The sequence below is a fragment of the Dermochelys coriacea genome, chromosome 14 (genome assembly GCF_009764565.3).
Source record: "Dermochelys coriacea isolate rDerCor1 chromosome 14, rDerCor1.pri.v4, whole genome shotgun sequence".
Classification (NCBI taxonomy): domain Eukaryota; kingdom Metazoa; phylum Chordata; order Testudines; family Dermochelyidae; genus Dermochelys; species Dermochelys coriacea.
In genome coordinates, this window is record NC_050081.1 from 14,391,265 (window position 1) to 14,404,542 (window position 13,278).

General features: G+C 54.7%; 1 protein-coding gene across 1 annotated transcript in view; it reads left to right on the forward strand.

Annotated features, from left to right (window-relative positions):
- The first annotated feature begins 185 nt into the window (after positions 1-185).
- LOC119842905 (polycystin-1-like) overlaps positions 186-13,278 on the forward strand; it is a 63,699-nt gene continuing 50,606 nt past the window's right edge. The window contains 6 exon segments of the mRNA XM_043497576.1: positions 186-1,289; positions 4,200-4,271; positions 4,656-4,727; positions 4,992-5,164; positions 6,877-7,151; positions 7,811-8,192. Coding sequence (XP_043353511.1) covers positions 793-1,289; positions 4,200-4,271; positions 4,656-4,727; positions 4,992-5,164; positions 6,877-7,151; positions 7,811-8,192 — 1,471 coding nt within the window. The 5' untranslated portion in view covers positions 186-792.

A 13,278-nucleotide genomic window follows, 5' to 3' on the forward strand; every position in this document is an offset into this window, starting at 1 on the left:
TGGGTCTTCCGAGCTCACTCGCTGACGTACTGCAAGGTTTTCTTGCAAGAAGGAGCAAGGTGTCAGTAACGGGAGGCAGGTGCCACTGACTGCCTCTGCTGTTACAAAAAAAATCTCTGCAGTGGTGAAGTGGGGTGAGAGGCCTGGGGGGGGGGGCAGGGGCAGCTTATGGATCAGAGAAGTAAGTGAGATTTATGTAGGAAGTGCCAGTGGCTAGGCAGCAAGTGTTCACTGACTGAGGCATTTCACACTGCTCATAATTGTCTCCATTGTCTCTGCGCCGCCTTTTTGCCTGGGCTTTATTATTGAATGATTAACTCCCTATGAAAGAGACTTTTTTATGAGCGTACATCATCCGGCATCAAGGGTCTTGATCCCTGCTTGGGATCGCTCAGCACTACCATGATACGAGGTGCCACCATGGTCTGTAATGAGCTAGCTATGGTAGTGCTGTCCGCCTACAAATTCATATATATGTTTTTCTCAACTCCAGTTCCCCCTTCTTTGTTATTTCTAACACCTCAGGTTACCAAGCCTGAGAGAAACATGCATTTCCTGCCCCCCCCCCTTTTTCCTTTTTCTCTAGAGTCTGAAAAATCAAACTAGTCAGTATCACTTAAGTTTTTTAGACAGTTTCACTCCTGAGCTCTGGGCTGCAATGTAAATGCAGCAGAAGGGTGTTGGTTTGTTTACCTGGTGCTGTCACTTTAATGCCAGAGCTGTACAGCTGGACCTGTTTGCAAAGGGAGAATCAACAGCTTTGCTTTAACAAAGGGCCTCTCAGGGCTGTTCATGGAGGCCAGAGCGCTCTGCCCTTCCTGGGCAAAGCAGGTTCGTCAGTCTGCCTGTGGGGGTGCCTGCAGTTCCAGTGCTCTCCTCTTTGGGGCACTGTTGCTATGCAGCCTCAGCACTGGGCCCAAAGCTGAGGGGGCCCCAGCAGTAAAACCAGCAATGATGGGGCTGAAGGCAGCACCTCCAAAGCAATGGGGTGCTGGACGGTGCAGGACAGATTCAGGGACAGGCAATGACAGGGGTTTAGCCTACAACAAGGAAGGGGCAAGGACCCAGGCCTCAGAAGGGGCTGGAGTGGAGGGGCTTGGAGGTGGGAAGAGGATGTCCACAGCAGCCGGAGCCAGGTGCCGCAGGGGGAGCGAAGAGAGCCCAGCGCTGGAAGAAGCCACTCCGTGCCTATCCAGCTGTGTCTGCACTTCCCTGGCAGTGAACTGCTCTCGCTCGGGGCTGGCAGAGGTTCCTCCGGGAGAGCCCTGCTCCTGGAGAGTGACCATTCTGTGAGTACCTCGCGGCTGCCTGGAAAGGGTGCCACTTTTGGAGGGGCTGTGTCTCCAGCCTGTGCTCTTGGGAGGGGAGGAACTGCCCATGCAGGGAGAGGGCTGCAGTGTGTTTACAGGTGCTCTGCAGTGCTGGCCCCACGAGGTGGGGGAGCGCCTGTCCTGGGGGAGGCTGCTTTGATGGAATGTTAATGAAATCCCAGGGTGCTGCCCAGCTGATCCTGGGGGCCTGCCAAGGAATGTGCACTCCTCCTCTGGCTCCCTTCAGCCTTTGAACTCTGGGGAAAGGGCCTGCAGGATCTCAGGGAGACAGCAGTGCTTTAGACACCTCTCCTGAAGCCCCCCCCACCCCCTCACTCCAGGCAGATGCTGCATTCTCAGACCCCTCTCAGAGGTAGCCAGGGAATTACTGCATTACACAAAGAATCCCAGGTGCCTGCACCAGGATGTCAGCCCTTGACCCAAGAATGCCCTCCCAGGCACTGGGGCCTAGTGGTTAGAGCATGGAACTGGGACTCAGGAAACCTGGTTTGTAGGCCCATCCCTTCTGTTGATTCAGTGACCTTGAGCAAATCTCCACTTCTGTATGCCTCAGCTCCCATAGCTGTAAAACAGGAATAATAATGCGTCACCCACCTTTATAAAGTACGTGGAGATTGCTGGGAGGAACATGCTGTATAAGTACACAGTGTTAATCTTTAGTGATTATTCTTTAATGGCAGCTGTGCTAGTCTGAGCTGCTAGAGTAGGATAAAGTGATGGCAGCGTCCCAAGGACATTGCACCCACATTAATGATACCAGTTTAAAGCAAGCCACACGACCGGCGTCCACACGTGCAGGTTGGCAACCATGTTGGTTTCAATCACAGTTCTCGTTGCCTGCTCTCTGGAGGGCAAGGGCTCTGTAGTAAGCTGGTTTCGTTAACATTGATCCAAATGAAACTGCTTTCCGGATCAATTTAGTTTTTCAGCAGACAGGCCCAAGTCAGCATCTCTGAGTGACTCATTCGGTTCCCCATCCTGAGAGACCCTGCCCTCATTGATGCATATTAGATGGCAAACAAACCTCAAAGGCAGGGTAATTTCAGGGGAAGGATGGCCTTAATTTAAAGCAGGGAGTATAGCCTAGTCTGAGCCCCAAACTGCTGGACAAGAGAGCTGGGTTCTATTCTTGACTCAGCCACTGCCTCGCTTCAGGCACGTCACTTAACTGTGCTGTGCCTCAGTTTCCCTGAATGTTATAAGTTCCCTAGGAGGGGTTGTGAGCCTTCCGTAACATGTCCTGATGCACAGGTGCTACAGAAGGCTGGAGCATTTCTTTATTTCTTACCAGGGTCTGGCACTTCCTGCCTCCAGTGGCTGAAGGGAAGGGAGGGGTTGGTTTAGAAAAGGGCTACCATGGAGAAGGTATGGGCCTCTGTGGGGGGCCCTGTCAGAAGAGATGGTTCTGTGGCAAGCGTCCCTAAGGAGCTCCAGCCAATGGCCCTCCAGACGCATTGGCTCCTCAAGCTGTGTCAACATGGCTGGATGAAACCCATAAAACAATATTTATCTCCTTGTTCCCATCAATCACCATGGCAATGAGGCCTGATCACCCACAGTTTGCAGGCACAAAACTGTCTCCTGGGACAACAGAACAGGCTATTCGTATCCCTACTGGCTATAGTAGACTTGGGGCTGGTCACCTGGGCAGCCCTGGTTACCGTCACCCTGAAGATGGTGGCTGGGCAGGCCTGCAATGCCCTGGCATGGAAACGGTCCTGCCAGAGGATTCCTCTCCACCCAGTCGAGTTGGCCTTACCTCACTGAATGACCTTACATGTGAGCTCCCCTCCTGCCTCAAGGGGGTTTCCCATTAAAGCTCCCTCCAGTGCAGCCTATAACCAAGGGGGGGGATCCAAAACCCTAGATCCAAGCGCCCCCAAAGTGCAGGGTAGGGGGATTTGATGTCTGAAGCCAGACTGTGCAAACAGCTCCTCCTTATAATGGGCCAGACCAACAGCTCAGATCTTCCCCCCGGACTAGGGCCTGTTGGAGACCCAGGTCTGAATATTGCTAGTCTGCATGCTCCAGTACAAGCCCAATAACATGGCACAGACGCCCGCCTCCTCCCAGTGGAACCTGATTGGTTCCACTGCAGGGACCCCCAGAGAGAGAGAGAGAGACCCTGGAGGGCCCTTTTGCAGCCACTGCAAGTACCTGGGGCCCAGCGACTTGAAGGGTGAGGAGCTTTAATTTCCCCCCAATGTAACCATGGCTTCTCCCCAACCCCCATGTTCTCCTTGTGGATTCTGAGGGAAGAGTCTCCCAGCAGCAGGGGGTGGATGTTTGCTGCAAAGGAATGTTGACTTTTTATTAAAAACATCCAGCTATGCCGCGATAAGCAACCCCCACCCCTTGCTGCCCCTGCCCAACATACCAGTGAGGAACCTGGCAGAGCCTGAGATCTCATGGCAGAAGCAGTTAGACAGCGGCTTCCTGGGGAAACATGCATGGAGGATAGTTAAGCACATTCCCGAGGTTCCCTTCATGGGGTGGCTTCTGGATCTAATTAAAACGCAGGCTCAGAGTCCTGGAGAACCCAGAGCAGGCGTCCCAGCCCCCTCATCTCCATATGGCGGTTGCAGAGAACCCAGGGCACGTTTCTCAATCCCCAGTCAGAAAACGGAGGCACAGTCAAATTAAATGACCTGCCCAAGGCCTCATGGCAAGTCAGTGGCAGAGCAGTGATCAGATTCCCCCAGCCTCCCAATGCCCCATCTGGCACTTAATCTATTAGAGCGTGTGGCCTCTTGGGTGAGGGGCATGTGGTTCGGGGTTTCCCTGTGAACGTTTCGTACAGCCAGTCGTCGCTATGGAGCAGTGCGAGGGCCTACGCTGGGTGCAAATAACTCTTTGCTTTCAATGCAGGGACCTGTCCCACAACCACCTGAACCATGTCCGAGCAGAGGAGCTTTCTGGATACCCCAGCCTCCAGGTGCTGTAAGTAACTCCCTAGCCAGAGCCCCAACCCCTTCCCCATCAGCTCGTATCACTCAGTTCACAGTCTGATTTTTGGTGGCAAGAAAGGGCCACTGGCAATGTTCTCAGCCCAGAGGCTCGACAGCCCACGAGGCTGATGCTACCAGCATCTGCAGCTGGGCATGGGGGAGCCCGTCCTAAAGCTTGCTGGCTATAGTGGGGGTGACAGTATCCAGGAGCCGTGCTTCTTTTGAGCTCTGCAGCAGCCCATTGCTTGCTGCGTGCTAGCCCTGAGCTTTCCAGCACCATCCCCCAGCGGCAGCTGCTGCCTCCTGAGGGTGAGTCTGGGCCCAGAGCTGTCTCTCCTTCCTCACCCGGGTCTCCTCTCTGGTCTCTCCTTGGCAGGGATTTGAGTTACAACTGTATCCGCACCATAGAGGAAGGAGCCTTCCGCCACCTGGGCAGACTGCAGTCGCTGTACGGTTATGTGCCTTCCCTCAGACCTCTCTCTACCTGTCTCCGTTTCTTCTGTCACCCTGCCTTGGGTGCATTTGTCCCTGTCCCTCCTCTCTCCATCCCTGTATCCGTCTGACTCCCTCCCCCTCCCCCTCCCCCATTTTGGTATCATGAGCATTTCTCCCATTTTGGGGGTGGGGCTCTCTGCACAAACAGAGGGAAGTGTTTCGAGGTACCCGACCTCTCTCCTCACTGCCCTCCCCTTCCTCCACTCTCCTCCCACAGCAAGCTCGTCTCTAACAGCCTTGTGTGCAGCTGCACCTTGCGCTGGCTCGGGGCCTGGGTGCGAGAGAAGGGCCCGGCGCTCGTGCACGATGCGGAGCTGCTCCATTGCTTCCAGCCAGCAGCCTCCAGCAGCATCGGGTTACTGAGGGCGGATTTCTCAGCTCTGATCTGTGGTGAGTGACCCCACCACCACCATGGCACTCCCTGCGCTGATGGAGAGGCTGGGCTGGGCGGGGCGGGGAGGAAGATCTCAGATGTGGGATGGAATTTCAAGCATGGAACAAATCTGCGAGGTGTCTGCCCCCCCACAACGCCAGCCCATGCGAGTCCAACAGAGCATCCCAAGCATGTGTTATGAATGTAGGGGGGTGGAGGAATTCCTCAGATAAACAGTGTTTTGACTGTCCCGTCTGGTGCTGAGTGGTAGTGAGGGAACTGCCTTCGTCCAGCACCTCCTTTGTATCTCTGGACTCTCTGGCTGCACCTGAGAAAACCGAGAGCTGTGTAACTCACAGGCTGCCAAAATGTGCAGCCTCTCAGGCTCTCATCAGTCCAGCTCTAGGGACGCTTCGTCTGTCTCTGTTCTGTTCCCCTTTTGGAAAGACTCTGGGAGTTTTCCCCATGTGAGGTCAAGATGCCCCTTCCCATAGCGACCACCCCTCGGTCAGCCAAGCACAGATATCCAGACTGTGCGGCAAAGCAAAATCACAGAGCAAAGCACTGTAAGGCGTGGCTCAGAAAGCTGGCCTGGGGGACTGATACAGACACAGGATACTGCTGATTCAGACCAAGAGGGGAGCTGGAGAAGAGTAACTGGGTGGATGAAGGGGAGAGAATCCACAGGGAAAGCCGGGTCAGACCAGGAGGATCTAGATGGGATAGAGAAACTGGGTGAGAGTAAGAAGGGTCACACCAAAAAACTGCTTCAGGGTTAAAGAAAGAAGAGGTGACCCAGAAGGAGGTCACGTAAGGTCCCAGATAGTCTAGCTGCTGGAAGCCAACTCCATGTGCAAACCGTTGTGTGATGAGGGGTGGCTTATTATAAATGTAGGGCGAAGTCCTGGCTCCTCCTACATCACCAGGAGTTTTGCTGTGGAGCCAGGATTTCACCCTTAGACGGGGTCTACAAATGTAAACCGAAAAGGGGCAAGAGGGAAATAGGAGATTAACACATCAAAGGTCCTGTGGAGTTGCAGAGTTATGCCTAAGAGGAGAGCTGATTTTCCCAAACCTGCCAAAGGGGGCAGTAAGTCCATGGCCAGCATGATACAAACTAAAGAACAGCTCACCAGAGTTCGCTGAAACTTTAAAAGAAAAATCACCTTTGGAGTAAAAGGAAGCGTGAGACATTTCAGCCCAGAAGGGAACTTTTTAGAGGAAGTGTGAAAGGAGGGGACCCAGTGGTTTGCAAAAGAGATGGCCCTGAGCCGAAGGATCCAACTGCTCACCAGGAATTCTAACCCCCTGGAGTCCAGGGGTGGCCAGGGTTTGGAATGGGCCTATCTGGAGTTCAAAGGGAATGGCAGCAGGCCTGATTCACCAGTGCTGGCACTTTGTGGTGGTCTTTACATCTGTGCCAGGGAGCGGATACTAGGTGCAAAAGGCCACTAAAGCCAAGTTTGCCAAGTGGGAGCAATTCACCCCCACTCTGAGCAGGTGTAAAGGGTGACCCAAAGTTCCAGGCAGTGGAGAACCAGGGATCGGTTTCCAGCAAAGCCTTTGCAATTAGCTTGCCTTTGCAGTTTTGGTTAGCGCCTCTGTGTAGGGTTTGCATTTGGGCTCAAATTTTCTTTGTGTGATCTGAGCTCCTCGCCGTGTTGAGCTCTCTACACCTTCGCTAATAACAGACCAGCCAAGGGTTCACCTAGCTCGGTTTCCCTTTCAGCCACTGATTTTATCTCCTGTGTGAAGGACCCAGAGACCAGGAGAGAGACAGTCCTGCTCTACTCCTACCTCCACCCCGGCACGCAGAGTCAGGCCTCTTGCCATGCGCTCTGCTCTCAAAAGGCGCACACCCATTATGGCCTGGACTTGGAGGACCACTGCTTGTGTGGGTCACTAGGCAGCAGAGGGCCCGTGGACTGTAGGAAAGTGTGCTCCAATGAAATCCCGAGCCAAGCGTGCAATAGAACAGTCGTCCATGCCGTGTACCCTGTCCAGGTAACCGCACCATGAGTTAGGACCGTGTCTCGTCCGAGGCTTTATCTACACAGCAAAAGCTGTGTGTGGGCTGGTCTGCCTGAGCTAGCTTGAATCCAGCCAGCACAGGTACCAACAGCAGTGAAGATAGTGCGGCGCGGGCTTGAGAGCTGAGGACATACCCAGGGTATGTGCCAGGTGTGTCTGACCTGCACTGGACCCGAGCTGTGCTGACTTCCCTGCTTTTGTTACCCAAGCTAGCTTTGGTAGGCTAGCCCATGTGCAGCTTTTGTTGGGTAGACAGACCCGGAGTGTGAAGTATTTCGCCTCCCCAGCCAGTGGGGACAGGCTGCTGCTCTGCGACAGCTGGCATTGGGAGAGGTTTTCAGCTGGAGCATGTGCTTGCTGGAGTGGGCTTATGGCACCTTCTACTCTCCGAGAGTATAAGGAAAGGTGGCTAGCGGGAGCTCCAGATGGGGGTTTAGGGTGTTGGATGGAGCCCCCACCTGACAGAGCAGGGTTGGAGACAGGCCCTGTCCAGTGTGGGGCAGAGAGGCTGTGGGAGTGAGAAAGATGGAAAAGGGCCCTCCCATAGCATGCTGGGGGATGGGGTTCGGAGATGTGATTGTTATCAATACCCATGTAGTTCTGCGTCTGATTCCCTCTTTCCCCTCTGTCAGGTGAGCCTCTCGCTCTCTGCTCGGACCCATTACAGTATCCATGAGGTGATTGAATTCACCGCTGAGATCCCGCTGCCTGAGACCCTGTACACCTGGGACTTTGGAGACGGGGGGGAGCAGTTCTCCAGCAGCAGCCCGAGAGCTCGGCATATGTATGCCCTCCCTGGCATCTATGCGGTGACAGTCAGGGCTCAGGTTGGGGAGAGGTCCCTGCTACATAGAGCTGCTGTTAGTGTGATCCTGCCTGTGGGGCTGGTGGGCATCGAGTGCCCCAGGGCAGTGGGGAGAGGAGAGAGCATCAAAATCGGGATCCACACCCAGCAGGGCACTGACCTCTCCGTCCTCTGGAAGATGAAGATGCCAAGTGGACAAGAGACTCTGGGTGAGATATTGCAAAGCGTTTATTTGGGATCAGTGTTGTTTTTTTTCCCCCCTGAGATGGGGAACTTCCATGGCATGTGGCAGTGCTGGGTATTGGAGGAAGAATGGCAGGTTGTGACCCTGTCCTTCCTGCTCCCTTCCCTTCTGCCCCAGGATCGTACACTACAAAAAGAAGGAGATAGCAGCATAAGGCCCTGCAGGGCAGCCTGGGAAGGGCATAAAAGCGGAGCCAGGACAACACAGTCTGGAGGAGGCAGCCTGGAGAAGGAGAGTCAGTCTCAGGAGATGGGGAAATGCCAGGTGCATCCTGGAGGCCCAGGGGTGCTGTGCTCTAAGCAACAGGTGCAGGAAGCAGACAGAGACAGCTTGGAGAGGGGTGCTGTGATCCCAGGGAGCGGAGAGGAATGGCTGAGGGAGTGCCCTGGTCTCAGTGAGTCAGGGAAGCAGTGGAGGTGACCTGGTGGGCACCGCTATACAGGGAGAGCGGGGTAGGAAGAGGATCAGGTTAAAACCAGCTGCCTGTCTGTGTGAGGAAAGCTCCCTCCACACAGACCTTTAGAGAAGGGAGGGCCACAGCTGCGTATCCAGGGAGACTTGTAGCAGCCACAAAGAAAGGGTTTAAAAAAATAGTTGCCGAGTAAAGCCCTATAAAAGCGATCAACGTACTACAGAAGACAGCAAAGTCAGTGAGGGGAGAGAGCTAACAGCACCAGGGACACAGACAGAGTGAGAAGAGGCTCGGAGGGACATTGAAGGGGTAATTCCCACAGAGAGAGAGAGAGAGAGAATGCAGCTCAGCATTGCCTTAGCCCAGATGCCACTGTGATGAGCCTAGTATGAAACCCTAGACAGACAGGTCATTTCCATGGCCCTTGTGAGGATCCTTCTCTCGGAGACTGTGGTATCCTGCGGAGCTGCATGGCAGGGGTGATGCTGAGCCAGGGCTTGAAGCTAGGCTGGCTGCTCCTCCTCCTGCTGGACAGAGGGACAGCTGGTAAGTGGGGCCTTGTCTGTGGTGAGTGAATATGGCAAAGGTTCCCAGCGGTGAGTGGTGGGGAGGTGAGAGGACAGCTGGTGCAGAATCTCTGTTGGGCAGGGTCTATTGCTGCTCGGCTGGGTTCGCAGCAGAGCGCAGTGGTGACTCTGGTATGCTCAGCAGCTCTCAAGGGGCATCTGGGCGGAGGCACCTGGCATGTTTAAGCTTAAATGTTGGTTCATGTTGAAGCAAATGGAAAGGAGAATGCGAGAGCTTGGATTGACTTTGCCATGTGGTCTCCTGTAGTCGAATTCTGCCCTGCAAAGTCTTGGACCTCAGCCCCTTGTGTTCTCCTTCTCCATAAAACCAGAGTGACTGAGGACATCTTGCGCATGCAGCCTGTAAGAGACAGTCCATGTGAAGAGGCAGCATGAGCAGCCAGGGTGAGATAATAGGGTCTTTGTGAAATTGCAGAAGGTGATGCCCATATGGTGTCTCCTCTCAGCCCTCGGGGAGCAGACAGATAGTCCAGTGACTCCAGTATCCTCTCTTCAAGAGTGGCCAACGCTGGGTGCTTCAGAGGAAGAGAGGAACCCTTAACAATGCACTTCATTGTGCTGTACTTTGCAAAGGGGGATAGCCTACGAGATCAGAGTCTTCAGCTTGTACAGTTGCAGGTAGCTTCTTAATCTTCCACCTACTCTTTTTGAAATGCTCTAAGCTCTTGGTTCGCAATAGCTCAGTAGTAGCTGGCAAATGTCTGACTATGCAGCCGAAGCCATGGAAGGCTCTAGCACCTCTTTCTTGCCTGAGTCTTCCTCGTAATGGTTGAGCACTGACCCCTCTTCTTTGTGGTTTGCAGTAACTCTTCCCACTGGGAGAGCAGCTCCATGCAGTCAGTTGTCGATACTACACTGGTCTCTTGCCTTGGTGATGGGCTTCTGGCCGTGCCTTTGGCACTAGGCTATGGGCATTCTCTAGGTTCTTGGTCATGCCCAGCAGCATAGGTTAGGACTATAGGGCAAGCCATTGGTGCAAGCCCATTGTATAGATAATTGATATACCTGGCCAATGTACTTCACATTTACTACTAGATCATCCCATTGTAGTGTCCCTGGGACAGGGACTCTGGGGCTGGACATGCTGAATGCTCAGGTGCCCTGGGCTCTCTGGCTCTGTGTGCTTTGCAAGACAAGTTCCCAGTGTTCCCTCTAATTGTTTATGACCATGTACGGAATGAATTTTGTTATGTGCACCAATATGGAGGTGATGTGCAACACATTACTTTCATATTGGTGCATATAACAAAATTCATGTGGTGGGGGTGGGGCGGAGGGGTTTGGAGTGTGGGAGGGGGCTCAGAGCTGGGGCAGAGGGTTGGGGTGTGGGGGATGAGGGCTCTGGCTAGGGGTGCAGGCTCTAGGGTGGGGTCAGGAATGAGGGGTGTGGGGTGCAGGAGGGGGCTCAGGTCTGGGGCAGAGGGTTGAGGTGTGAGGGGTGTGGGCTCTGGGGTGGGGCCAGAGATGAGTGGTTTGGGGGTGCAGGCTGTTCGGGGCTGTGGTGGGGACTGAGGACTTCCCCCCCCTCCACACCACCACCCCCAGCCCTCTCTCACTGCAGCAACCCGGGGCCGGGGAAGAGGCGCCTATCCCCAGCCGCAGCTCCGGTGGGACTGGGCCAGGCCGGGAAAGGGGCTCCTCTTCCCCGACGGCAGCAGGTCCGCACTGGAGGAGAGGTGTCTCTCCCCGCCGCAGCCTTGAGACCCTGCAAGGGGCTTAATAGACAGCTGTGGGGCCGCGCAGCTTAGAGGGAACTTAGCCAGCGCGCGTGTGTGTTTGCTTTTGTATTTCTTGTGACGGCAGCTCCATGGCCGATGCTGATGCCAGGCCCCGGGGCAGAAGGTTAGTGAGGCTTGAGGAAATGGAGTATCTAGTCACCTTATCCCAGCAGGTCCATTCTGGAGCGGAAGGAAACGGAGAGGACAGGCTTGGTCATGTCTGTGGAGTGGAACCCAGGTGGCTAGAGCTAGTTGCACAGTGGCCGCAGCTCCTGCTGTGTCCTGCCCAGGGCCCATCGGGGACGTCTTTCACTGGAGGCAGACTAGGGCCAAATTCAGCCCTGGTGTAAGCAGACGCAGCTCCCATCAACGTCCGTGGGAAGCTGCATCTGCTTACACCAGGGCTGCAGCTGGTCCTCCATCTCAGCAATGGAAGCTCAAACCTCTGAATCTTTCCATGCCCCCCAACATGCCACTACCTGGCCCTAGAAGTGTAGAGTTTGGGGTGTTCACTGCTACTGTGACCTACTTGCTGTGTTAATACAGCTCTGGCTGGATTCCCTCTCCCCAGGCTTTGTCACCCCAGAGAGTCCTGGGAGACGTCCCAGGCGTGTAGTGTGCCCAGAGGGGGAACTGGCGCACCATTCCTCTAGGAAGCAAGCTGAGCTGACTCTCCGTACCCAGGGGTGTAGGGATGGGGCGAGGGGAGATGCTGCCCAGTCCCTATAGCCAGTATGAGGTGAGGGAAGCCTGCCCTGGAAGATAATGCTTTGTCCTTATGGAAGATAATGCCTTGCCCTGGTATGGGGCAAGAGAGCTGTGCTGAGTGTGTCTGGTGTGAGGCAGGGGAGACAGGTTCCACAGGTTGCTATATCTTGTCTGGGGGCTGGGTGCCTGTGCCATGTTCCCTGTCCAGGAGCGGCTGAGCCTGTGGCGTTGGGGCAGTCAGTGCTGCTATCCTACCCCAGGGAGCTGGCTTTGTGCTCCCAGAGCTGATGTGGGGCAATGGGAATGAGAAGACTCAGCATCGCACCAGGAGATGTGAACACACATATGGCATCAGCACTAGGCTGAGCGAGCCCAACGTAGCAATCTATCAACTGGGGCATTCCTGGTGGCTGCAAGGCCTGCCGTAAAGACTGACCTGGACTCCTCTGTCCTCCCCCTGCACCCCAGCTGCATGGAACCTCCTGATGTCTGGACTGTTTGTGTGGGGCGGGGGGGGGGCTGGGTTTTGAAGAGTGCTCCCCTGGAGAATGGGGCAGGAGGGACCATGCACTGTGTCCTGCAGGTGCATTATTTATATAGTGCTGGAGATGCACAGAAAAGACAGAGTGAAATCCTGGCCCTGTTGGCCTTAATGGAACTTTTACCATTGATGTTGGCGGCGCTGGGATTTCACCCACCATTTCTGCCTTGAGGAGGCAACACAGACCAGACCAAGTACAGGGCAACCATCCAGTCAGGGGAGAGTACAGAGAGCTGAATGCTGAGGAGACCAGCCCAGAAAGGTTTCCTGCAGGACAAGGCTTTGGGGAGGGATTGGAATGAGGAGAGCGAGGACTCTGGACCCAGAGAAAGGATAGTCTTGTGGTTAAATCAGTGGACTGGGCTGTAGGACACCTGCATTCAGTTCCTGCCGCCAATTCCCTGTGTGACCTTGGGCCTGTCACTTGCTCTCTCTGCTCCTTGGGCTCTCACAGGGATGCTGTGGGGAGAAATTTGTGAATGTAGATGAGGTGTTTGTGCACTGCGGTGATGGGGCCATGCAGCTTCCCAGACCGAGATGGGAAACAGTTTCACAAGCAAGGGACAACATGAGTGAAGATGCAGAGCAGAAAGTGGGTGTGGGAGGAGGAAATGGGTGTGTTGCAGGTGGGAGTGTGATTCTGTATTTGCCTGAAGGTGAGAAGGGAGCTGTCCCAGGGAGAACAAACAGTGGAGGGGATTTTTTGATCCTAGTCTTATAGGTGCAGGCAGAAGCGTCTGAGTCATCCTCCATCCCATACCCCTCTTGTCAGGGAGGAGTGGGAGACAAGGAGCAGAAACCACCGGGGGCGGGAATCCAAACCAAGTGTCCCCCCCCTCCCCACCCCACTGTAGCAAACTTTTCAAGAGTGCTTGGTCTATCAGAACGGCCTAGCCAAAGCACTGCCAGCAGCCTGCGGATGCAGCTCCTCGGGACGGGGGAGCCAGGAGAAGTTTCTCCCTTGCTGGAGGAATAGATGGGGGGCCTGGAACAGATCAAACTTTGTTTAGGGTTGCCACGGCAATGGATTTTTCTGGCTTCCTGTAGAAGGAGCATTTTGGTTGTTGCCAGGAGACCCAGGAATG